This window comes from Saccopteryx leptura, chromosome 3 (assembly GCF_036850995.1).
Source record: "Saccopteryx leptura isolate mSacLep1 chromosome 3, mSacLep1_pri_phased_curated, whole genome shotgun sequence".
NCBI classification, from domain to species: domain Eukaryota; kingdom Metazoa; phylum Chordata; class Mammalia; order Chiroptera; family Emballonuridae; genus Saccopteryx; species Saccopteryx leptura.
Window position 1 is genome coordinate 58,268,775 of NC_089505.1, and position 24,440 is coordinate 58,293,214.

Sequence of the window (24,440 nt, forward strand, 5' to 3'; positions counted from 1 at the left end):
TATAATATGTATGTGTGAATTGATTATTTTTTTGTACTTCCAGTTCCATTGCCCATTATATACATATTTTACAAGGAGCATTCCTATGAAGTTTATATATAACTTCAGCCTTGCTGAAGCTTTATATAAACTAATTTATCTGCATTAAAATGATCTCTCTTCTGTATATAGATTCTTTAAATAAATTATTTTATATTTATTTTAATAGGAACAACTTTTCAGCCTAATAGCAACTCCTATGTAAATCCTGATCACTTGAACTATTTCCGATTTGCTGGACAGATTTTGGGATTAGCTTTGAACCATAGGCAGCTGGTCAACATTTACTTCACAAGATCATTCTACAAGCACATTCTTGGTATGGCTCTAATGTTACTTCCATAGACATTAATATAAAATGATTTTCCTAGTCTTTATGGAAATCTAATTCGATAAGTGATGGCATTTTGAATGAGATCATTTTAATTTTGGTTAGAGACTTTGTGTATGTAAGGCATTTAAATGGGAGCCTAATGGAAAGAAAAAAACAATTTTTTTGTTACAATTTCTTCTTATTTTAGTGTGCATATATATTTATGTTAATGAATTTTGATATAACTATACTTAAGAAAATTGCCATTTTTTAAGTTTATACTAATTTTCTAAATAGCCATTTCAAAGAAAGAAAGATTACATTGTAAAAATTTAAAAGAAAAGATAGTTTATATTAACAGATCTTCAAATTCAAGAATTAACATCCATTTAAATCATGCTATCAGTTTGAATATATTTTGCAATTTTACATAGTATCTGTAGAGGGCAGTATTTTACCATTAAACAGATAAAGAAAGGCAGAAACATGTAGAATATAACTGTTGTATGTTTATATTTTTAGGTATTCCTGTAAATTACCAAGATGTGGCATCTATTGATCCAGAATATGCCAAAAATTTGCAGTGGATTTTAGATAATGATATTAGTGATTTGGGCCTAGAACTAACTTTTTCTGTTGAGACTGATGTATTTGGAGCAATGGAAGAGGTGCCATTGAAACCTGGGGGTGGAAGTATTCTGGTGACACAAAATAACAAAGTAAGTATTTTAATTTTTACCTTAGACATTGTTTGTAATTCGACCCTGATACTCTAGTCTCCTGGCTAATTATTGTAAAGTCTCTTGGCATTAGCTAAGAAAAATTTTACTGTTACAATTTAATGACATTTTATTGAAAATATTTAAGTTAACTAAACCATCAAATATCAGACTTATGGTTAAATTAGATTAAAGCCTTTTTCCTTTTCTATACTTGGGTTATAATTCCAAGATAGCTTCAGAATCATCTACCTATAAAATAAAATGTTCGTTGAACAATTGTATAGACTAGTTATTTAGTAAAATGCCTATTTTTTAAGGAAAAAAGCAAAGCCTGACGAGGTTGTGGTATGGTAGATAGAGCATTGGTCTGGGATGCAGATGACCCAGGTTTGAAATTCTGAGTTCGCCGGCTTGAGCGTGGGCTCACCAGCTTTAGCACAGGGTCTTTGGCTTGAGCGTGGGGTCATAGACATGACCCATGGTTGCTGGCTTGAGCCCAGGGGTCATTGGCTTGAAGCCAAAGGTTACTGGCTTGAGCAAGGGGTCACTCTGCTGTAGCCCCCGGGTCAAGGCACATATGAGAAAGCAATCAATGAATGACTAAGGTGCCACAGTGAAGATTTGATGTTTCTCATCTCTCTCTGTGTTACGATTTCTTTATGGTTCGAACTCGCAAGTAATAAGACACATCAGATGAAAGTAGTATAGCAGAGGGCTGAAACTCTTAGGCGGATTCAGCCCTGAGAAACTGCGCCACTGCATATTTATTGAGTTCCAAAAGCCACAGCTCAGCAGATTAAACTAGAAAGCTACAAAAGCCTTTTTCCCAACCATACCATCCCCAATCCTGCACGTTTACAGTTTCCTTCATGATCAAGGACACGAGAAGAGTCAGAGTCTTGGAGTTTATCAATCCTAAAGGACATCTGGTTCTTGAAGGCATTCCTCCAAGAATCCTGTGTACCTGCATTCAAGTAACCCCAGGCCAGCCTCCTGTTATGGTCAACACACTCCCAAGATCTCTAGTCTCCAAGTAACCCCTGCTCTGAAGTTAACTACTGTTTATATTTGTGCAGGGTCTTTTCCTTCAAATCCCCCTTTTTCGTTTAGCTTGCACTTTATGTAGCATAAGAGATAACATGGCAGATTGCCACTCTACTTCGCTTTGACGCCGATTTCCTCTTCTTTTGACTATATATAATAAAAGAAATATAAAACGAATGATTAGTATAATACCTCCTACAGTTCCTCCAAACATCTTAAACTGTTTTAGAGGATTCAAATTACTGATTCTATCAGAAATAGCAGTTAATAAATTTTCTCCATCAATCAATTTCAACTGATCCTTAAAAATAGTGTCAATATGCTTTTGTAAATCAAAAATTTCCATAGTTAAATTTCCATGATTTAACAAGTGTTTTTTAACATTTTCCCAAGGGAAATGAGTATGATTCCAAGGAATAGGGGTAATACAAAAAGTAGTTACATTCCAATCACATTTTAGTTTAATTTATCTTTGCAGACTAACAATTTGATCTCCTAACATAATCACAGTCCGTTCTAAATCATTAACTTTAGCATTAATGTCACTATCTATATGTTGTTGAGAAGTCCACAGTTGTTCAGAATTTTCATGCCATTTTTGTACAAAGTCCACAGTCTGTATACTTTGATGTAATGTAACTTCAGATACAACAGCCATGGTGGTTACAGCTATTAATCCCATAATGACGGTGATGATCAGTCCAACTAGTCTCTTGGTTTGCTTCAAAGACTTAATAAGATGTTGTAACAGCATCATAAAAGGGGAATCTTGCCACATCCGATGCATTTGTACTGGAATCTAGACTCCTGTTCTGGCTCTTAAAATGTATAGACTTTGACTATTTTTATTAAAAGGAATGGAAGAGTGAATACATGTATAAAAAGCAGTTATTGCAAGTTATAGAATAATTTTCAGCTGTCCATTTGGTTTCACCGATAATAAACATATAAGGCAATCTAACACAACCAGATATAAAATGTGTCTCATTCTTTTTAAAGGTTAACATAGTATGATTAGAAGGATGATTTCTCCAGATTTCTCCTTTCCATGCTGACATATGTTTAAGTGCTGTGGCTATTTTCCACAAATGATGTTGTATAGGACCATATTTTATGTGAGGAGCTTGAGGTGACATCCCTCCTCCATGCCATACGATAGTATGATTACCTTGACCATCAGCTGTAATTGAACCATTGTTCTTATGCCACCTTAAATCAGCACCCTGCCCTTTAACTTGGATGGATCATGAGGGCTCCAATCTATGACATTTCTATAGGAAAATTAAGTAAAACCCGAGCAGTTTCACCTCTGCAATTTTCCCAATGTACCCATTCACTTAGCTGATTAACAATTGCAGTTTGACAGGGTGGTAAATCAGGCAGAGGTTCAGGATCATGTACATATGCATTACCTTTAAATCCATATTTTTGTAATAAAAACAAACATTTTTTCCTTCTCTTTTACTGTTATTTTTTACAATAGAGAGCCAAGCTTGAGCTTTTAGTTTTAAAATATGCGGCTCATATCCTATACATATAGGTAATCCCTCAACTCTTGTATAATTTTCTAATCTCCTTCCTTCTTCCAAAGGTACTAAAGGACCTCTACCATCAAAAGGTCCTGGAAGCCAACTAGAATCATTAACAAAAATAGGAATGGCACTGGCCCTGGCCGGTTGGCTCAGCAGTAGAGCGTTGGCCTGGCGTGCGGGGGACCTGGGTTCGATTCCCGGCCAGGGCACACAGGAGAAGCGCCCATTTGCTTCTCCACCCCCACCCCCTCCTTCCTCTCTGTCTCTCTCTTCCCCTCCCGCAGCCAAGGCTCCATTGGAGCAAAGATGGCCCGGGCGCTGGGGATGGCTCCTTGGCCTCTGCCCCAGGCGCTAGAGTGGCTCTGGTCGCGGCAGAGCGACGCCCTGGAGGGACAGAGCATCGCCCCCTGGTGGGCAGAGCGTCGCCCCTGGTGGGCGTGCCGGGTGGATCCCGGTCGGGCGCATGCGGGAGTCTGTCTGACTGTCTCTCCCCGTTTCCAGCTTCAGAAAAGTACAAAAAAAAAAAAAAAAATAGGAACGGCACTATCTTCCCAATGAATAGCTCTACTGAATGGAAGGTTAGGGATGTATGCCCAGTAACTAAAATTTTCAGCCCTACTTACCAGAATTATTACCAAGGCATCCATTGCTAAGAACAGATTAGTAGCATTTTGTTCTTTTTTAGTAGCTTGTAGCATCTTTTAACCCTCAAAAGTTAGCTTTTTAAGTTGACCCCAACTTGGTATTTTAACCTTTTCAGTACTAAGCAGTGGCACGTTTAAGGTTCTTCTGAAGTTCAATGTTTCCATCTTGGCAACAGGTGGATATGGAAAGAATCTATTTCTCTTACTTGTGTTGTTAGTTTAATCCCGCGGGCAGGGATCCAAAGGACTTTGCCAGATTCTGAAATGACACAAGCAAACCCTCTTCCCCAATGTTGTACTATACCAGGTACCCGTTGATCCAATTCATTTTTATAATGCACAGGTTGATTAATCTTAGAACTATTATATTTTGTCCAATGTCTGTCTACAGCAAATGATCCTCTCTTGTATTTAAGAAATTTAAAGTAAATAAAGCTTTGTGTAACATAATTCTAGGGGATAATCTCCTTCCTTCTCCCCACTTTGATTTAAGTAACATATTTTTCAGAGTGCGATTACTGCGCTCAATAATTGCCTGTCCTTGTGGGTTATATGGAATTCTAGTAGTATGTTTAATATTCCAAAATGCTAAGGATTGTTGAAGTTTGGCAGATGTATAGGCAGGACCATTGTCAGTTTTAATAGCTTTAGGAATGCCCATAACATTAAAAACTTCTATAAGACGTTGATTGACACAATCAACCTTTTCTCCAGGCAAAGGTGTGTCCTATTGAAAGTAAGAATAAGTATCAATAGAACAGTGTACATAAGATAGTTTTCCAAGGGAAGAAATATGAGTTACATCCATTTGCCACAGGTCATTACTGTGTTGTCCTCTAGGACAGTGGTTCCCAACCCCCGGGCCGCAGACCGGTACCGGTCAATGGGCCATTTGGTACCGGTCTGCAGAGAAAGAATAAATAATTTACATTATTTCTGTTTTATTTATATTTAAGTCTGAACAGTGTTTTATTTTTAAAAAATGACCAGATTCCCTGTTACATCCGTCTAAGACTCTCTTGATGCTTGTCTCAGTCATGTGATACATTTATCCATCCCACCCTAAAGGCTGGTCCGTGAAAATATTTTCTGACATCAAACCAGTCTGTGGCCCAAAAAAGGTTGGGGACCAGTGCTCTAGGATTCATTCCTCCTAGTAATGGAGGAGCGTTTATAATACTGCACTGAGAACATTTTCTAACAATATTTTGAGCCAATTGCCTGGTTATCTTAAATTTTTGCATTAAACCTTTCTATTTGTATGTGTCTGCATGAAATTTAGCGGCTATCTCTATCGATCCAATAAGTAATTGATCAATTTTATTATTTGCAGTACACATAGGTTCTGGTAAAGCTCTATGAGAACGAATGTGAGTTATATAGATAGGCGAATTTCGTTCCCACAGTAAAAGTTGTAACTCTTGAAACAATTTGTGTAGTTCAGAACCACCATTTGAAATGTAAACAGTTTCTAAAAGTTTAACTATATGTTCTATATATTGTGAATGAGTAACAATGTTAATAGGACAAGGAAAATCATTAAGAAGTAATAATACAGCAGATAACTGCTTTTTGAACTGATGTATATGGAGTTTTTATTACTTTTGTCACTGCTCCAGTATACTCAGCTATACCTAATTTATTTGCATCAGTATAAAAAGTAGAAGCCTTTTGAATGGGTTGAGCCGATTCTTTAGTCGGCAAAATCTATTGTGTTCTTTTTAGAAATTGAATTTTTTTATCTGTAGGATAATATTGTTTACAGTACCAAACTAATCAGCTAATGCAGTTTGCCAATCAGTATTTCACTTCCAGTTGTCTGAAATCTGATTACATGTTAAGGGTACCATAATTCTATTTGGATCATTTCCAGTTAGTTGTCTTATGCTAAGTCTACTTTTAGTAATTAAAGTACAGATTTTCTCTAGGTATGTACATAATTTCTTTTGAGTCTTATGAGGCAGAAATTGCTATTCTAATGTCTTGTTTCCTTGTCATATGATGCCAGAAAGAGTATTCTGAGGGAAGAATAATTAATTGAATAGGTTGGTGTGTATTAATTCAATCTAAATAAGCAGTATTCATAATTTTTTCAATAAGTGATAGCTGGTTTTTTTTTTTTATTTCTGTTTACTGTCTAGGAATGTTTAAATCAGAATCTCCTTGAAGAAGATTAAATTCATTACTGTATAAGTAGGGATTCCTAGGGAGGGTCTCAACCAATTAATATCACCCAATAATTTTTGAAGGTCATTTAAAGTTTTTTTTCTTTTTTTTTTTTTTTTTTTGTATTTTTCTGAAGCTGGAAACGGGGAGAGACAGACAGACTCCCGCATGCGCCTGACCGGGATCCACCTGGCACGCCCACCAGGGGGCCATGCTCTGCCCCTCCAGGGTGTCGCTTTGCCGCGACCAGAGCCACTCTAGCGCCTGGGGCAGAGGCCAAGGAGCCATCCCCAGCGACCGGGCCATCTTTGCTCCAATGGAGCCTTGGCTGCGGGAGGGGAAGAGAGAGACAGAGAGGAAGGAGGGGGTGGGGGTGGAGAAGCAAATGGGCACTTCTCCTATGTGCCCTGGCCGGGAATCGAACCCGGGTCCCCCGCATGCCAGCCGACGCTCTACCGCTGAGCCAACCGGCCAGGGCTCATTTGAAGTTTTTAAAGAGTCAGTTTGTAAATTGACCTCTTGAGGAATAATTCATTGATTTTCAATTATATGCCCTAAATACTTGAAAGGACAAGATGTTTGAATTTTGTCTTCAGCTTTAATTAAACCATACTGATTCAAGGTTTCAGAAGCATCTTTAAGGATGACTAAAACTTCAGCATTATTTTCACAAGCTATCAATATGCCATTCATATAATGGATTATCAAAGATTGAGGATATTTATGACAAATTTTTTCTAAAGGCTGATTTACATAATTTTGACACAATGTGGGGCTATTCAACATTGCTGTGGAAGGAATATAAAGTTAGTAAGAATAGTTAGTTCTGCATATTGTTACAGACACAACAGCTAACATTACTAGAAACAGAGTCAAGGTTGTTTTTGAAGTCTTAGTCCTAATTAAAACATATTTTGCCTCCTGGGTAGGTTTGTTTAGTTGCCCCCAAGTCGGCAGTTGAGCTTTTTGTGTTATAGTTGCCTTCATCTTTATTTCTCTAATAACCTTTGGCTCTAGGCTTAGTCTCTTTATTTCTTTTTCTGATGGCTCAAAGATGTCAGATCTCCCTTTCTTCTATTTCCGACTCATGCCGAGGCTTCAATTTTCTGGAAGGTATCTACTGGTCTCCCGTTTCTGTGGAAATAAGAGCAGATTTTTCCCCCCTATATTTTGCCTACATTGCTGCTGTAAATTAGCAAACTGTCCCTGTCTATAAAGTTCATCTTGTGTAATTTTTTTTTTTTTTTTGTATATTTCCGAAGCTGGAAACAGGGAGAGACAGTCAGACAGACTCCCGCATGCGCCCGACCGGGATCCACCCGGCACGCCCACCAGGGGCAACGCTCTTCCCACCAGGAGGCGATGCTCTGCCCCTCCGGGGCGTCGCTCTGTCGCGACCAGAGCCACTCTAGCGCCTGGGGCAGAGGCCAAGGAGCCATCCCCAGCGCCCGGGCGATCTTTGCTCCAATGGAGCCTCGCTGCGGGAGGGGAAGAGAGAGCCAGAGAAGTAGGAGAGGGGGAGGGGTGGCGAAGCAGATGGGCGCTTCTCCTGTGTGCCCTGGCCAGGAATCGAACCCGGGACCCCTTGCACGCCAGGCCGACGCTCATCTTGTGTAATATTAACAGGAGGTTAGGGTTAGCATTTCGATTAGCTTGAATAGGAGCCTGATTCTTCTACTAAGTCATAAATTGTAACTATTGTAACTATTCTACTTTTGAAAGAACAGTCTGAGCTAACATCTCTAAATTTTTTGAGATAAAACAGAGTTTATGAAGGAGGATAACAGTCTCTGCGTATAAGAACAGTTAGTTCTATACTGGGAGCAAGCTGTTTTTAATTCTTAAGAGTTTTCACAGGAATTTTTGTTTCTTTTTTTTTTTGTATTTTTCTAAAGTTGGAAATGGGGAGGCAGTCAGACAGACTCCTGCATGCGCTCGACCAGGATCCACCCGGCATGCCCACCAGGGGGCGATGCTCTGCCCATCTGGGGCATTGCTCTGTTGCAACCAGGGCCATTCTAGCGCCTGAGGCAGAGGCCGCAGAGCCATCCTCAGCGCCCGGGCCAACTTTGCTCCAATGGAGCCTTGGCTACAGGAGGGGAAGAGAGAGACAGAGAAGAAGGAGAGGGGGAGCGGTGGAGAAGCAGATGGGCGCTTCTCCTGTATGCTCTGGCCGGGAATCAAACCTGGGACTCCTGCACGCCAGGCTGATGCTCTACCACTGAGCCAACCGGCCAGGGATTTGGTCATATTGAGTATAAAAACCTCCTTGAAGGAATTGTGCATTAGGTCCAAGTGGAGTGAATGTGACAGGAAAAACTTCTAATGCTGGACTTATGATTTTTAAATCCCCTTCTTGTCTAGCCTGCATTATTCCTTTCATAAGAAGTGTAAGAATAGGTCCCTTAGCTTGTTTTTCAGGTACAACAGTAGGTACTGAATCTACAAATGGATTAGCAGAGGGGGCGGAGGCTAATTATCTTGGTCAGCTTTGGAAGGGTTAATACTATATCAGACCTCCTTATCAGAAAGTTTAGACTGTATTTTAAAAAGTCACTCCTTTACATGTTTAGAAGATAAATGTTTTTCTTCATCAGAGGTCAAATGACCTTTATTATCTTCCCATTGTAAAAAAAGTTAGAGCTTTCTTAGGGATTTTTCCCTAAGCCTTGCAGCTTAGTGATCACTGCATAAGTGGGCCAGGAAGAAAACTAGTGTTGCTTAGCAATAACAGATACATTAGCTTCTATATCTAAAAGTCTTTTGTATTGTTAAGTCTATTTCAGGGCATCAGAGGAACCAAATTCCCACTTTCCTGCCCCTTTTGCAGAATATGCACTGACAAGCAGCCAACTGCCTGAAGCAGCATGAGACAAATTCTTGAAATGACTTACCAGGGCCCTGCTTAATTTTGCTTAATTCCTTTGTTTTACACATCTGAGCATATCTTTACATACAATCAAGACAATTTTCAGCACAGAAACACAAGTATAACATATAACTTTGATTAATCCTAATACTTGAATTACTATTTGACTTCAAACTTTCAACACATTTTACAATGCATTAACCAAATTAGCAAGTCTTAAGGATCCATATTCTATTCATTTTAAATTTAAATGAGCGCTCCTTACAAGTTCTAATTTTAAAATAAAAATATAGGGATGAAACTAATTTTTTAATCTAAGATCCGGCATTTCCAATTTTTGCATGCAAGAACTTAATTCAGGTCTTAAATCACATTTTAGACAACATCAAACAGAAACTAGAATCAGACAAACCAGAGAGAAACCCAGGATTTCAGAGCACAATCAGACTAGAAAGATGCCTGCCTGATTTTAGTCAGAGCATTTTCTGACAGAGACTAAGGATGAATGAGACTAATCAAAATCTCCCGAGAAGAAAATAAAACTCGGTGGCCACTAAAAGATTTTGTAATCGGATCTATCAGGAGTCCCCCATCTAAATTTCCAGACAAAGTATAAGAAAGCAACAAAATGATAGTTCAGAGGATTTTAGCTAAAACATTAAAGAAAGTCAGTAAGCATTCTCTATTTTTCAGATTTTTTTTTTATTACAAAGACTGGAGAATTCCAAGGACTTTGTGATTCCTCTATATGTCCTAATTCTAATTGAGTTTGTACCAATTGATATAAAGCTTCAAGCTTCTCTCCTTTTAGCGGCCACTGCTCAACCCATATTAGTATTTTACTTAACCATTATCAATAGCAGACATTACCTAATGAGCTAGAGGCTGTGAGGATTCAGAATCAGACTGTAACGGTTGCATAGTCAAAGAAATGAAATTACAAAAAGACCATACAAAAAGAAGAATAGTGTCTCCTTGTTGCTGAGCTTGCTGTAAAGCTCCCACTACTTGTTTCCATGTTTTTAAACTTAAAGCAGCCTTTCCTTGTGGCTGAAACCAATAACAGTACTTCTTGACATTTTTAAAAAGTACCTTAAAATTTTTTTTCTTGAACAGTTATACTGACCCTTTTAACAATGCTTGCAGTAGTTTTATGTACTGGGTCTCTACTCCATCAGTAGAGTCCCCCATGACTCTGCCTCCCAAAGGTTTTGCTTACCTACTGAGCCTGCTTTTACCCCCTTTGGTCTGATGATCCCGAGATTGCAAACTGTCTCCTTTTTGAGCCCCACGTTGAGCGCCAGATGTTACTATTTCTTTACGGTTCGGACTCGCAAGTAATAAGACATATCAGATGAAAGTAGTATAGCAGAGGGCTGAAATTCATAGGCGCTGCATATTTATTGAGTTCCAAAAGCCACAGCTCAGCAGATAAAACTAGAAAGCTACAAAAGCCTTTTTCCCAACCATACCATCCCCAATCCTGTTCGTTTACTATTTCCTTCATGATCAAGGACACGAGAAGAGTCAGAGTCTTGGAGTTTATCAGTCATAAAGGACATCTGGTTCTTGAAGGCATTCGTCCAAGAATCCTGTGCACTTGCATTCAAGTAACCCCAGGCCAGTCTCCTGTTATGGTCAACACACTTCCAAGATCTGTCTCCAAAAAACCTCTGCTCTGAAGTTAACTGCTGTTTATATTTGTACAGGGTGTTTTCCTTCATCTCCCTATCTGTCCCTATCTGTCTCTCTTTTTGTTGCTCTGTTTCTGTCACATAAAAAGGAAAAAACCCAAAAGACTTGGCCATTGTTTTTTAAACTACCTTATTTATTTTAGTGAGGAGAGAGGGAGAGAAGGGAGGGCAGACCGGGAAGCATCAACTCCCATATGTGCCTTGAATAGGCAAGTCCAGAGTTTCGAAATGGCAACCTCAGCATTCCAAGTTGATGCTCTATTCACTGCACCACCACAGGTCAGGCAACTTGGCTGTGTTTTAAAAAACTCTTTGAGCCTTAGTTTTCTATTCTGTAAAATTGGGATAATTATACTTCCCATAGAGCAGCGGTTCTCAACCTGTGGGTCGCGACCCCAGTGGGGATCGAACGACCAAAGCACAGGGGTCGCCTAAAGCCATGGAAAATACATATTTATTATACAATATATTTTTAAATAAAATAAATATAATACTGTTTGCAGAATTAATCATGTTGCAGAAGACCTTCCTTGACTTTAAATATAATGAATCATGTGAAGCTGTAGAAAATTAAAATAGTAAAGTGCTTCTTAAATTTTTTGAGAATTTTTTTTAAAAAAATTTCTTTAAAAATTTATTGGTAATTTATTGATTTGAGAGAGAGAAAGAGGAAGGCAGGGAGGGTGGGGAGGAGGGGGGCCAGAGAGATTAATCCACTCATTCATACTTTCCTTGGTTGCTCTCTGACCTGGGATCAAATCTGCAACCTTTGCATGTTAGGATGGCACTCCAACTAACTGAGATACTCAGCCAGGGCTTATATTAATTTTTAATATTAAAATTGTGTGAGTTTACTAGTGAATGAAAATATTTTTTAAATTCTTCTAATTATTAGATTGTCTACTTCTTAGTGCATTTTTTACTTTATTTTACACTGGAGATGTACTCTCAATTAAGAGTAATGATGCCATAGAATCTTTATTATAAGCAAGTGATTGCTTTTCATAAGAGAATCTCAAACATAATTCCTATCTGTGAATACTATATCTCAGGGGTTGGGAAACTTTTTGGCTGACAGAGCCATGAACGCCATATATTTTAAAATGTAATTCCGTGAGAGCCATACAATGACCTGTGTATGTTACACATTATCCAATAAAAATTTGGTGTTGTCCCAAAGGACAGCTGTGATTGGCTCCAGCCACCCGCAACCATGAACATGAGCAGTAGGAAATGAATGGATTGTAATACATGGGAATGTTTTATATTTTTAACGTTATTATTATTTTTTATTAAAGATTTGTCTGCAAACCAGATGCAGCCATCAAAAGAGCCACATCTGGCTCATGAGCCCTAGGTTCCTGACCCCTGCTATATCTGATGAGTGGATTTGTCAGTCCTCTCAGATACATGTGTATGAAAAAGTAGAAAGACCCATTAAAAATTATGTGATAGCTGTATTTTTATACTTGTTTCCCCTAATAACCTTCCTCCCACTATGGTGTAATTTTTTTTAGGATTTTTAAGTTTGTATTTTATTCTTTTGCATGTCTGTCTTTTATTGAAATCTAGAAAGAAGGAAGATACTGAAAAAATAATAAATGAGACTATACTCACATTGAAGCTATAGCCTTCATCTTGATCTAGTCTGAGGCTGGAATACTATTGTAATATTAAAGAACTTGAAACTTTTATTTCTAGGTTTAATACATTTTTATTTAACTGGTTGATTATAGGCTAACCTTTTTCAATAATTAGTTTTGGTAATAGAGGTAAAGGCAGGATCTCAATCACTAATATGTTAATTCTTCTCAGCTTTTATTTTTCAGATATAAACATTTCTCACAATAAACTGAGCCACTTCTTTTTCTAATATTATCACTAAGAGCAAAGTATAATTTTATATCTAATTGTTGAAGCTTAAACGTTTAATGCTTATTCAATAAACAACCTGATTAATTTTTAAATATTAAAAATCTTTAGAAACATACATGTATGGCCAGTAGTCACGGCCATCACGGCCTTTTGTATGCACTTCTCATTGGATTCTGGCAGATAATAAGGAAACAGTGGAGCCAAAGAATAGTGAACCATTCCTTTATTAAAGTCTCACACCGAACACACAGGGCTCCCAAAGCCACTGACGCATTCTCCGATTCCACAACCAGGAGAATCTTCTCCAGTTTCTCCTAGAATCAAAGGCCTCACCAGTCTCAGCAGAGCTTTCAAAAGCCCCTCACTTCTGGTTCCCCATCTGCACACCTTCTCCTCTCTGCCAGCATGGCTTCTTAGCACCCTGAGTTCTCTCTGCTCTCACTTTGCAAACATGACTTCTCTCTTCCTCTTCTCCTTCCTCTCTCCTGCTCTTTTTGCAAAACCACCTGGGCCCACCAAGATTCCTCTTCCAGCAAACATTAGCAAAACAATGGCCTCTCCCAAGCAGGAATACAATCCACAATTTGGAATCAACTGCCCTGCTGTGAGGACTAGCACACACGTGGCTGCCCAGCGCCATTTTTAACAAAAGTGAGCAAACTCAAAAAACACATTTTACAACTCATTTGCCCAACAGTACACCTATAGTTTAAATTTATTACTCACTTTAAAATTGTTCAAGTATTCAATTTACAAATCATGATCATTAAAGATGTTATTTTTTAGCATATATTTTAATATTTCTGTCATGAACTTTTTTGTTACTTTAGAGTCAACCCTTTATCTACTTATCTTTATAGGCATAAAGTTATCATTGTTATGTTTGGAGTTCAACTTCAAATTTTATAAGCATATTGAAGCTTAAATGACTTGCCAAGCTTGTTAGTAATACAAAGTCTATGTAAGCTGATCTCCACATGGGGGAGTAATTTATTCCTAAATTTTATTGAAAGGCTTTGGTAATTGTAGAATGAAACCAAATAGATGAAAATTCCTCTGTTTAAAAAGCAGTACATTAAAAAATACAAATAACATAAGGCAGAAGAATGTATATCAGTTACACATTTGAACAACAGTGCTCTTTTAAGTATAATTTTGTATCTGTCAATGATGTGTTTTAAAATCTAGGGAGAAAAACCTTGGTTTCACTTTTGAAAATGGCTGAATTACCAGGAGCTGAATATTTACATTTAAATAGTACTTTCATCTTTGATTTAAGTTTTGCTTTCATTTTTTCACTTTTAAATTCTTGGTGAATAGCAGAAATCATAGAACCATGAAATCTGGAGTTAAAAGTGATCCCTCCCCCTTAAATCTTTAGTTCTAGCTGTTAGAACTGAAGAGTAAGTTACTTGGATTTTAAATGTTAACACTTTTGCAGTACTAATCATCAGGTTCATTTGGCTGGGAGGGAAAAAATGGGGATGAGATGGAACAGAATGTCAGGGAATGCAAGTTGAATTGCAGAGGAAAATGACTACTTGGTCAGAGAAGAGTGAGGAAGGGGCAGGAAGTGTGCTGGGCTTACAGGAAAGCAGAGTTGACTGAGCATGTGTTTTGGAACCACAATAGAGAATTGTTGGTCTTAGCTTAGATTGCAAAGTAGGGAGTGGGAAAAGATGAGGGAGGAAGATAAAAAGGGGCCAAATTCTGAAAGATTTTAAGCCACAACAATTATAAATTTGAAAATTATTCTGTGAGGATGATCAAATTTCTGTTTTTTAAGGAAAACAAAAGCTTAGCTTGGAGTGTGAGGAATGGATTGAAATGGGGCAATACGAGAGTCAAGTCATCTGATAGGTTGTTGTGACACTGTTCTGTGGAGCATGCATGGGGGATTTTATGGCGGGTGGTGAGGATAGAGAAAATGAGATAGCTTTCAAGGGTATAGAATTTATAGAACTTAGTAATTATTTGTTAAGGTGAAAATGAATGACTCAAAGATGACTGCTACTTATGTGGGTTGGTCCCAGAATTACTGTTGTTGTTTCCATCCTCTTCTTCATCAGTCTCATTACCTTCAGTTCTGTATTCTAGTGATAATAACAGCTACTGCCTGCTGAATACTTTATATGTATTTCATATATTTGAGATGTGTTCTTGGTGCATTTTTTATTTACTCTAACAGCCTTTTGAGATAGTTATTTCTATTTACTGAATGTGGAAACAGCTTTAATGTTAAAAGCATCTGACATTTTTAGGTGCTTATAATATGTTAGGCGCTATTCAAAGTATTTTATGTGTATTAATGTAAACAATCCTGTAAAGTGTAAATATCCTTTTCTACAGGTCAGGAAACGGAAGCATAAAGGGTTTAACTAGCTTTCCTCCAAATCTCATGGTTGTAAGAGTTGGAGCTACGATTTGAACCCAGGCAAACTATAAATTCCAAGCCTGAGCTTGTAACTGACACCATATATTTCTTTAGAATTTAAATAACCTTTAAAGGGCTCAAAATTAGTAAGTGGTGGATCCTCAGTTTAAATCAAGATTGTGTAACTGCTAGGCCTCTCATTTACTAAGTCAGTGAATGTGAACAAGGTTGCAAATACAAATATAGTATGTCTTCCTCCATTTCATTTTTAATTGGTTAATACCTTATATTTTATTGCTCATTTCACTTGATTTATTTCACACACAAACACTTTTGATATGTGTACAAGCACAAAATACAGCTTGATGTATGTAGATTATTGACTTAAAGTGGATTCTTAATTTTTATATTCAGAAAAGTATATTGTGAGAAATCTTTTTATTACTCTGAAAACTTTTAAAATATTTCAGGTCTGAGGTTCTCCATATTGAGTGATTGTATTTTAAATTATCATTAATATCTTGTCAACAATAAGAACATACTTTTCATTGCATTTTACTTAGCATATTTGAAAATTTTATCAAATCTGTGAAATGGTAGCCGAAGAATCACTATCTTCAATGGCTAAAAATTTTTTTCCAAGGAAACTGAGGTAATAGGACTTTTTACTAGATTATCAATTTTCATGAGCTTAAGAATAAGAATATATTGGTAAAGAAAAAAGTTATTGAGAAATATTATATTGCAAGAATGTGCCTGTCCTTTTCCTGTATTTACTTACTCTTATAAAAGAAGCCTGGTATTCTTTTGAGTTTTAGGTAGAGCAATTTTCAGTTAAAGCTCTTCCATACTGGAGTAATAATAATCAAGTGGAAAAGCCAGGCAGGAAGCTTTTATTACCAAGGAATTTCTATTCAAACAGTGAATTGAATTATGCCAATAAAAATGCCATCGAAACTTGTTAATTAATAAATAAAATAAAATAAAAAATAACTATTCCAGGCAGTTTTACAAATATGGCCAAGTTTATTAGTTTACTTAGGGGGGGGGGGAAGGAACATCTTGTTTTCATTATTAAAAGCTGATTGTTATTTATATAAATATGCTTTATTTAAGCATTTTCTGGATATAGTGAAAAGATTTTCAAGAAGAAAAATACCTTCAAAAAATGTGTCAAGTTTCACTATCACCAGTGCCCTTCATAAGAAGACATAATTTAGGTCCAAAGCCTGAAAAGAAGTTGGAATTGAAAGAAACATTTTTAAGAGTGATATTTTTCATCCCACACATTCAGAAGATGAGATTGTTGAAACAATATGTTTCTGTAACTAGACTGTAATTTAACTGGAACATAATGTCAGAAGTTGCATATCCTTAATCTCAGTGTTATTTTTCCTTTGCTGTTATTTTTTTCTTACCTGTGTTGTATCAGTTACCAGGCTCAGATGTTGAGCTAGAAAACAGTTGCTAGGGCTTTTGTTGTTATCTCCATACTGAGGCTAAGTTGAAAACTTTCTATATGTTTACATAACTATTTCAGTACTAACTCAGATTCCAGTATGTAGTTAATTCTTCCATTTAAGTCTATGGCATTTGGTATTATTTTATGCCCTTAAAGAAATTAACAACAAAACTCAGATGAAAACAGATATGCCATCCTTTGGAGATAAAAGATACCTCTTCATCCCCAGTTATATAATTTCTTTTAATGCCTTAGAAAATAGTGAGATTTTAGGTTTGATTTATATTTAATATTTGATTATGCAACTTTTTTTTTTTTTTTTTTGGTGACAGAGACAAAAAGAGGGACAGACAGACAGGAAGGGAGAGAGATGAGAAGCATCAATCCTTTGTTGTGGCTCTTTAGTCTCCTTAGTTGTTCAACGATTGCTTTCTAATATGTGCCTTGACCTGGGGGTTCTACAGCAGATCCAGTGACCCCTTGCTCAAGCCAACAACCTTGGGCTCAAGCCAATGACCGTGGAGTCATGTCTATGATCCCATGCTTAAGCTAGTGACCCCGTGCTCAAGCCAACGACCTCAGGGTTTTGAACCTGGGTCCTCTGCATCCCAGTCTGATGTTCTATCCACTGTGCCACTGCCTAGTCAGGCTGGTTATGCAACTCTTTATGCCACTGTTTTGTAGACTATCATCTGTGTGTCCACTGTTTTCTAAAGACATATAAGATATTTATTATAGTTATATAGGGCATACAAGTGTGACGGCAAGTCACTTGGCTGCCTTCATAGGTAGTGGGAATGCGGCCAGTGTATTTCTATAACACAGTATGAGCAGTCAAAATGTTAGTGCCTAATAATAGTGAACGTTCATAGTAATAATTGTATCATCAAAAAATGTTAATGTGTGTTCTCTGAGAATGTCCTGTTTGAAGAGGCAGAGTAACATATTTTAGAAGCAGTCAGATTTAGACTTTTCTATGTTTTCCATAGATTTTAACTGTTAAACACAGTTATCTTTCAACTACACAGAAAACTCTTTATTTTACTACATTCAAGAGGATTTCTGATGGCTCGGATTTTATTATTTTACTGAGAAATAATTTAGACCAAGATCTATTTACATTTAAATTAACTTAATATGGAGGGTGGTATCTGAAGGAGCTAATTTCCACAAATTGATATCCAACAACTGAACATTTATTTTTGAGTTATAGAAATAAATGTGGGAAACAATACTAGATGGAATAGAAGGGAACATGTTAGCACTAAGATTAGTATACTTGTGAAAGTTAATTTCTAAAAATCAAGTGTATGAGGAAATTATAGCAATTAATTGATAAAAAAAGTGTGTACTATTCTGGTAAATATGGACTACAATGGCAAAATAAAATAGCTTAAGTGTGTTTGAGCAATTCACAGATCCTTTACTTTCATGCTTCATGATTTATTATATATGGTCTTGAGCAATGACTTTTGAATGGTACTATAAGACTGTAAAAGCAAAATCTCTTGGGAAAAAGCTGTTCTTGTAAAAGGAAGGTAGAATCTTATATAGCACCTTAAACATATAATTAATAGTAGAATAGAAAACTTGTAGTGGTCAGTAAGCAGTTTTAGTTAAATGCTGAAATTACTTCAGGTTATCATATAGAAAGAAGTGTTTTATTATACATTATTTCTTGATTGGACTAAATTTTAGTTTTATGTTTCTGTTTGATTGTTTGGCTCACATTTCTGTCTACCTCTAGTAACGATCTGATGCAAGTTGCAGTAACTGATTAATTCCTATATAGTGAGAAAAGCCCTCGAGTGGTATTAAGTAGGATTTGGGAGTAGGAATAGATTAAATGGCAGGGATGGCAACCTTCCCTGTTTCAGATTATACCAGGAGCCACCTTGGGTTTGCGGAGAGCTGTGAGGAATTCACTGTGACACTTCTGTAGTTCTGAGCTATGTGCAGAATTCATAGCCAGTAGTCATATATGTAACTTTCTGGCTCAGTGCCTGTGGTTTTGGGCAGGCTGGGGAGCAGAGCATCATTTCAGTGCCCCCTCAAAAATAATAGGAAGGTCCTAAAACAGGCTTTCTCCCCTTTGTGTTTAGATCATTCATTCCTGGGTGGTGAGAATTATATGCAACATACTGCTTTTAATTCACAGTTTCACTTAAGACATAATTTAAAATATATAAAAGATAATTGATAGAGTATATACACACAGAGACACACACACAAGGTGTGGCAAAAGTAGGTTTACAGTTCATATGGAAAATAACACAATAATTAATAAATTATAATACGAGAATAAAATAAGTTCTGTGTTTCATGTACTCACAACTGTAAACCTACTTTTGCCCCACCCTGTATATATCTACTAATTCATTCTGGTTTGAGCTAAACTGTACTTTTATTACCAGTTAAATTTTAAGTGATATTATTTTCTATGACGATGGTGATGTATTTTAAAATAAAATGTGTGAAAATAGCTTACCTTAACTCAGAATCGAGTCAGTTATACTTAAATGCACCATTTTATCAAGTTAAGTATGTATTAAATGAATTTGTTGAATTATACATTTATCACCTTTTTTTTTAATTTTTTTTTTTTTGTATTTTTCTGAAGCTAGAAACGGGGAGAGACAGTCAGACAGACTCCCGCATGCGCCTGACCGGGATCCACCCGGCACGCCCACCAGGGGCGACGCTCTGCCCCTCCGCGGCGTCGCTCTGCCGCGACCAGAGCCACTCTAGCGCCTGGGGCAGAGGCCAAGGAGCCATCCCCAGCGCCCGGGCCATCTTTGCTCCAATGGAGCCTTGGCTGCAGGAGGGGAAGAGAGAGATAGAGAGGAAGGTGGGGGTGGGGGGTGGAGAAGCAAATGGGCGCTTCTCCTATGTGCCCTGGCCGGGAATCGAACCCGGGGCCCCCACACGCCAGGCCGACGCTCTACCGCTGAGCCAACCGGCCAGGGCCTTATCACCTATTTTTTAACACAGAGTGACTGTGTTTTTAGGAGAGGAGGATATATGCTGGTAAAGTAGACAGTGCCCCTACCTGCAGAGAGATTACTTCTCAATGAGACATTTGAGGCAGAGACACCGAGAAGTGGAGAGACACTGAGGCCCGAACAAGTTGTGCTTGGGGAACGGAGTAGTGAGCAAGGGGGACAGTGGAAGGAAATGAGATGTGAGAAAGCAAGGCCGAGAGGCTAGGAAAGGAATTGGATTTTATTCTAAGTGTCATGGGTAGTCAGTGTAGGGTTTTGAGCAAGAATGTTGTGTGATATGAATTATATATATTAAAAATATCACTCAGGTGTGGACGAGATGTAGCACAGAGGAAAAATAGCCACAGGGACACCAGATATTTCAGTGATCAAGGTGAGAGATGATGATGACTTGGACCAGGGTACTACAAGTGGAGGTGGATATTTTTTGGAAGTAGGTCTGATAGCACTTGCTGGCAGGTGTGAGAGAAATCGTGGATGGTTAGGAGTTTGGTCTAAACATTTTGGTGAGTGGTAGAGGGCTGGTTTGCTGAGATGTACAAATACTGATGCCAAATTAATTCTAAACCTTTACCCCTTAAATGAGAAGTGATTATATCAACATTAACTTAAATATGTGGAATTAAATAAAAGTCATCACAAAACCTTTTTTTTTTTATAGGCGGAGTATGTCCAGCTTGTTACTGAACTTCGAATGACAAGAGCCATTCAGCCTCAGATCAATGCTTTTTTACAGGGCTTTCATATGTTCATTCCACCTTCCCTCATACAGCTTTTTGATGAATTTGAGTTGGTAAGGAAGAACATCAACTCCTGTGCTGTTTCACAATATAAAACTCCAGTTGATGTAATTCAGAAATAATTGATGAATGCAATACTGTATAAGACATATGGCTTAATGTTCATGTTTAGAGATTTGTTGCATCATTTGTGATTGTACTTCTCTTAAGCTTACTAACCAGATTAGCAATTCCTTATTGTGAATGTAATGCAGTGTTGATAAACAAAAATGGAATATTGTATTATTTCCAATGTACTGTACTTGGGAGAGGCTGAAAGTCAGCTTTTCCAAAAGCAAAATTTTCATAATTTCTGAACTTTTTTATTTGGCCATTTGTGGTAAAAAGGGTACTGGCATAGACATCTTGTATTTCTAAAAACAAGAATCAATTAAGAGGGTTTTTCTTGTTCTGTTTGTGTTTCTTCTCCAACATCTTATTTCTTTTGTGTGTGTGTGTGTGATAGAAACAGAGACAGACAGAGAGAGGGAAAGATAAGGACAGACAGACAGGAAGGGATAGAGATGAGAAGCATCAATTCTTCATTGCGGCTCCTTATTTGTTCATTGATTGCTTTTTCACATGTGCCTTGATAGGGGGACTACAGCAGACCAAGTGTCCCCTTGCTCAAGCCAGTGACTCTGGGCTCAAGCCAGCAACCTTGGGCTTCAAGCCAGTGACCATGGGGTCATGTCTGTGATCCCACGCTCAAGCTGGTAAGCCCACACTCAAGCCGGATGAGACCGCACTGAAGCTGGCAACCCCGGGGTTTTGAACATGGGTCCTCTGCTTCCCAGTCCAATGCTGTATCCACTGTGCCACTGCTGGTCTGGGCAGCATCTTATTTCATCACATATATCATTTTATAATTTTCCATTTCAGACTTCTGTGGAGTCTATTATTTTTGCTAGCCCTCATTCTAATGAATGTTTTGTTATACTTTGTTAATTGGCCTGCCTTTTACTGTGGTCTAATGGGATTTTCAATTTTATGTGATTTATGTCTGCATTTTCTCTTTTTTCCTTTTTCTTTTTTGTTTTTGGTAATAAATTACATATTTTCAAACTCTCTGAGTTTCTAATTCCTTAATAAAACATAGTATTTAGAGTATAGTTTTTAAAAAGTATAATTTGGAATAGTAAATTTTAGATCAATGGAAAGTATCCTTTGGTTTTTATTCTGTTTCGTAAAATTAGTTTTACCCTCTGCCATTCATTTAAATTAATATGAATAAGCACAATGGTGTATACCTTTAATTTTACATGAGTACCAGTATTTTTATTTTAATTTTTTACTCATAGTATATTCTAGTACAGTAGTGGACAGAATTTATTAATTTTGGAAATCCTTTGTGACTTAGTTTCATTAAATATCAGTTTTGAGTGTTTTGGTTCTCTTTTTAGGCTTAGGATTAATGATTTTGTTTAACATAGAATTGTCTAGTTTTTGCATAACCATAAAAATTATTTTTAGCATTTAAAAATGGAATACTTATGAACTGTTAAACAGAGATATACATTATTTCTTGCACCTATGGTATAAAAAACAAATAGCAAGAACAAAGTAATTGATAAAAATTTTGCTCTGCCCATCTGGGTGTTACTCTGTTGCTCAGCAATTGAGCTCTTAATGCCTAAGGCTGAGGTCGGGGAGCTGTCCTTAACACCCAGGGCCAACTTGCTCCAATCGAGCCATGGCTGTAGGAGGAGTAGAGAGAGAGAGAGAGAGAGATGAGAGGGGGTGGGATGAAGAAGCAGATGGGTGCTTCTCCTGTGTGCCATGACCAGGGATTGAACCTGGGACATTCATACGCCAGGCTGACGCTCTACTACTGAGCCACCTGGCCAGGGCAGAAACCATTTCTTATTCTAAAGTTCTAAAGGTGTTTTCCTGTGTTTTCTTCTAAAAGCTTTATTTCTTTGTTTCACATTTACTTCTGCTATAGACAAGTTTTTAATTGTGGTTCTTAGAAGTTAGTTTGTCTTAGACTCTGGCTTTAAAACTAAGTTGAGCTGATTCAGATTGTAGGATTATTTGGAAAGAGCAGTGTTAAATAGGTTAATAAAGATCTTTCATCATTTTCATAAAAGGTTACAAGATGATATTCATAAAACAGTTCAAATTTCTTAAGAAAATAAGGTCTCACCGGACCAGATGGTGGCATGGTGGATAGAGTGTCAGGCTGGGACACAGAGGACCTAGGTTTGAAATGCTGAGGTCACCGGTTTGAGCATGGGCTCATCTGGTTTGAGCACTGGCTCATCAGCTTGAGTACAGGGTCACTGGCTTGAGTGTGGGATCATAGACATGACCCCGTGGTCGCTGGCTTGAAGTCTAAGGTTGCTGACTTGAGCCCAATGTTGCTGGCTTGAGCAAGGGGTCACTTACTCTGCTGTAGCACCCCAGGTCAAGGCACATATAAGAAAGCAACCAATGAACAACTAAGGTGCTGCAATGAAGAACTGATGCTTCTCATCTCCCTTCCCATCTATCTGTCCCTATCCATTCCTCTCCCTGTCTCTGTCACAAAAAGAAAAAAAGAAAAGAAGGTCTCAGTAATTTTTATTCATAATTATTAACAATGAGAGCATACTTAATATTATTAGAAGCTTACTTAAGCTTAAAAGGGAAGAAGATTAAATTCAGATTGTAAGAAATATTTAAGATTCATTCTCACTGCCTTTTGACAGTCTGTATTGGATTCTGCCACAAAACAGAATTTTCCCAGATGGTTCAAATAAAGATTCTTTAACAAAGGGCTGCAGGCAGTGTTAAGAATAAACAAGATTCTGTAAGGCATCCAGAGACTAGCAGCAGTGGAAACCTTTATCACCTCTAGAATTGTAGAGATAAGTGAAGGATTTACTGTAAGGAGCTCTGTGATGAGGACACATGGCTACTAAAAAGATGTGTGAAAGCAAGGAGGGAATAGAAAATTCTCTCACCTCCAGGTATTCACCTGTTCTTAGTGATGGAACTCAACCTGAAGCCAACAGACCAGAGTGCTAGTTTGCCAGGATCAGCCTTCTAGGGCACACACAGAACAGGGCAAAGAAAGGTGGAGAATGTATTCATGAGTGCTAGGTGAACACTAACCAGACACCTTTATCTAACAGTATTTATCATGGCAAGGAGAACTAAAACATGAGCTGTTCTCAAACTTTTTGGTTTTAGGACTCCATTACTACAAAAGCCTTATTTTGTTTATGTTAATGATAGTTGATATTTATTTGAAATTAAAACAGAAGTATAGACTATTCTATTCATATAAAAATAAATTATTACTGATACTTTAAAATTTTTCCATTGTTTTGAGAGAGAAAAAGAGAAAGGAAAGAATAGGGGAGGGGAAGAGAGAGCGAGAGAAGCAGCAACTCATTGTTCCACTTAGTTCCATTTTTTAAGTTTCTTTAATGTCTAGCTTAATATCAATAGAAGACAACTGGGTACTCATCTCTGCTTCTGAAAATGATCTGTAGTGATATGTTGTTCGGTTGAGCTATAAGGAGAAAATATAGCCTTAGATAAGTTGGAAAAGAGAGAACCTTGCAGACTCCTTGACTAGATCTCAGAAAATCCAAGTTTTGAGACACCACCTTATGTTAACATTCATTAGCCTTCAAAGTACGTATACATTATACTAGTTTGGTGTATATTATAAGTGGTTGCATGGTAAATGTGGTTTTGAATGACATTATGTCTGTGTCTCTGTAATAACAAATCCTGCTATTCTGGCTTATCGGTGTTTTAGTTAAGTGTAGGCTAGTTATTGCCTTACCTGACTGTAAATACATCCAACTGTGAGAAATGGACTGATTCAGACCTGTGGACAAGCTTCTTTTCACATTTTCTTTTCTCTTAGAAAGCATAATGGTAAATACTTTTACCATTCTTAATTTCATTTTTTAGTTATTTTATTCTGTTT

General features: G+C 37.4%; 1 protein-coding gene across 2 annotated transcripts in view; it reads left to right on the forward strand.

Annotated features, from left to right (window-relative positions):
• The window catches only part of HACE1 (HECT domain and ankyrin repeat containing E3 ubiquitin protein ligase 1), a 174,609-nt gene that overhangs the window by 121,888 nt on the left and 28,281 nt on the right, over positions 1-24,440 (forward strand). For both annotated transcript variants that reach the window (XM_066373576.1, XM_066373577.1), the window contains 3 exons: positions 209-358; positions 875-1,071; positions 20,398-20,529. In XM_066373576.1, coding sequence (XP_066229673.1) covers positions 209-358; positions 875-1,071; positions 20,398-20,529 — 479 coding nt within the window. The remainder of the gene's footprint in view (positions 1-208; positions 359-874; positions 1,072-20,397; positions 20,530-24,440) is intronic.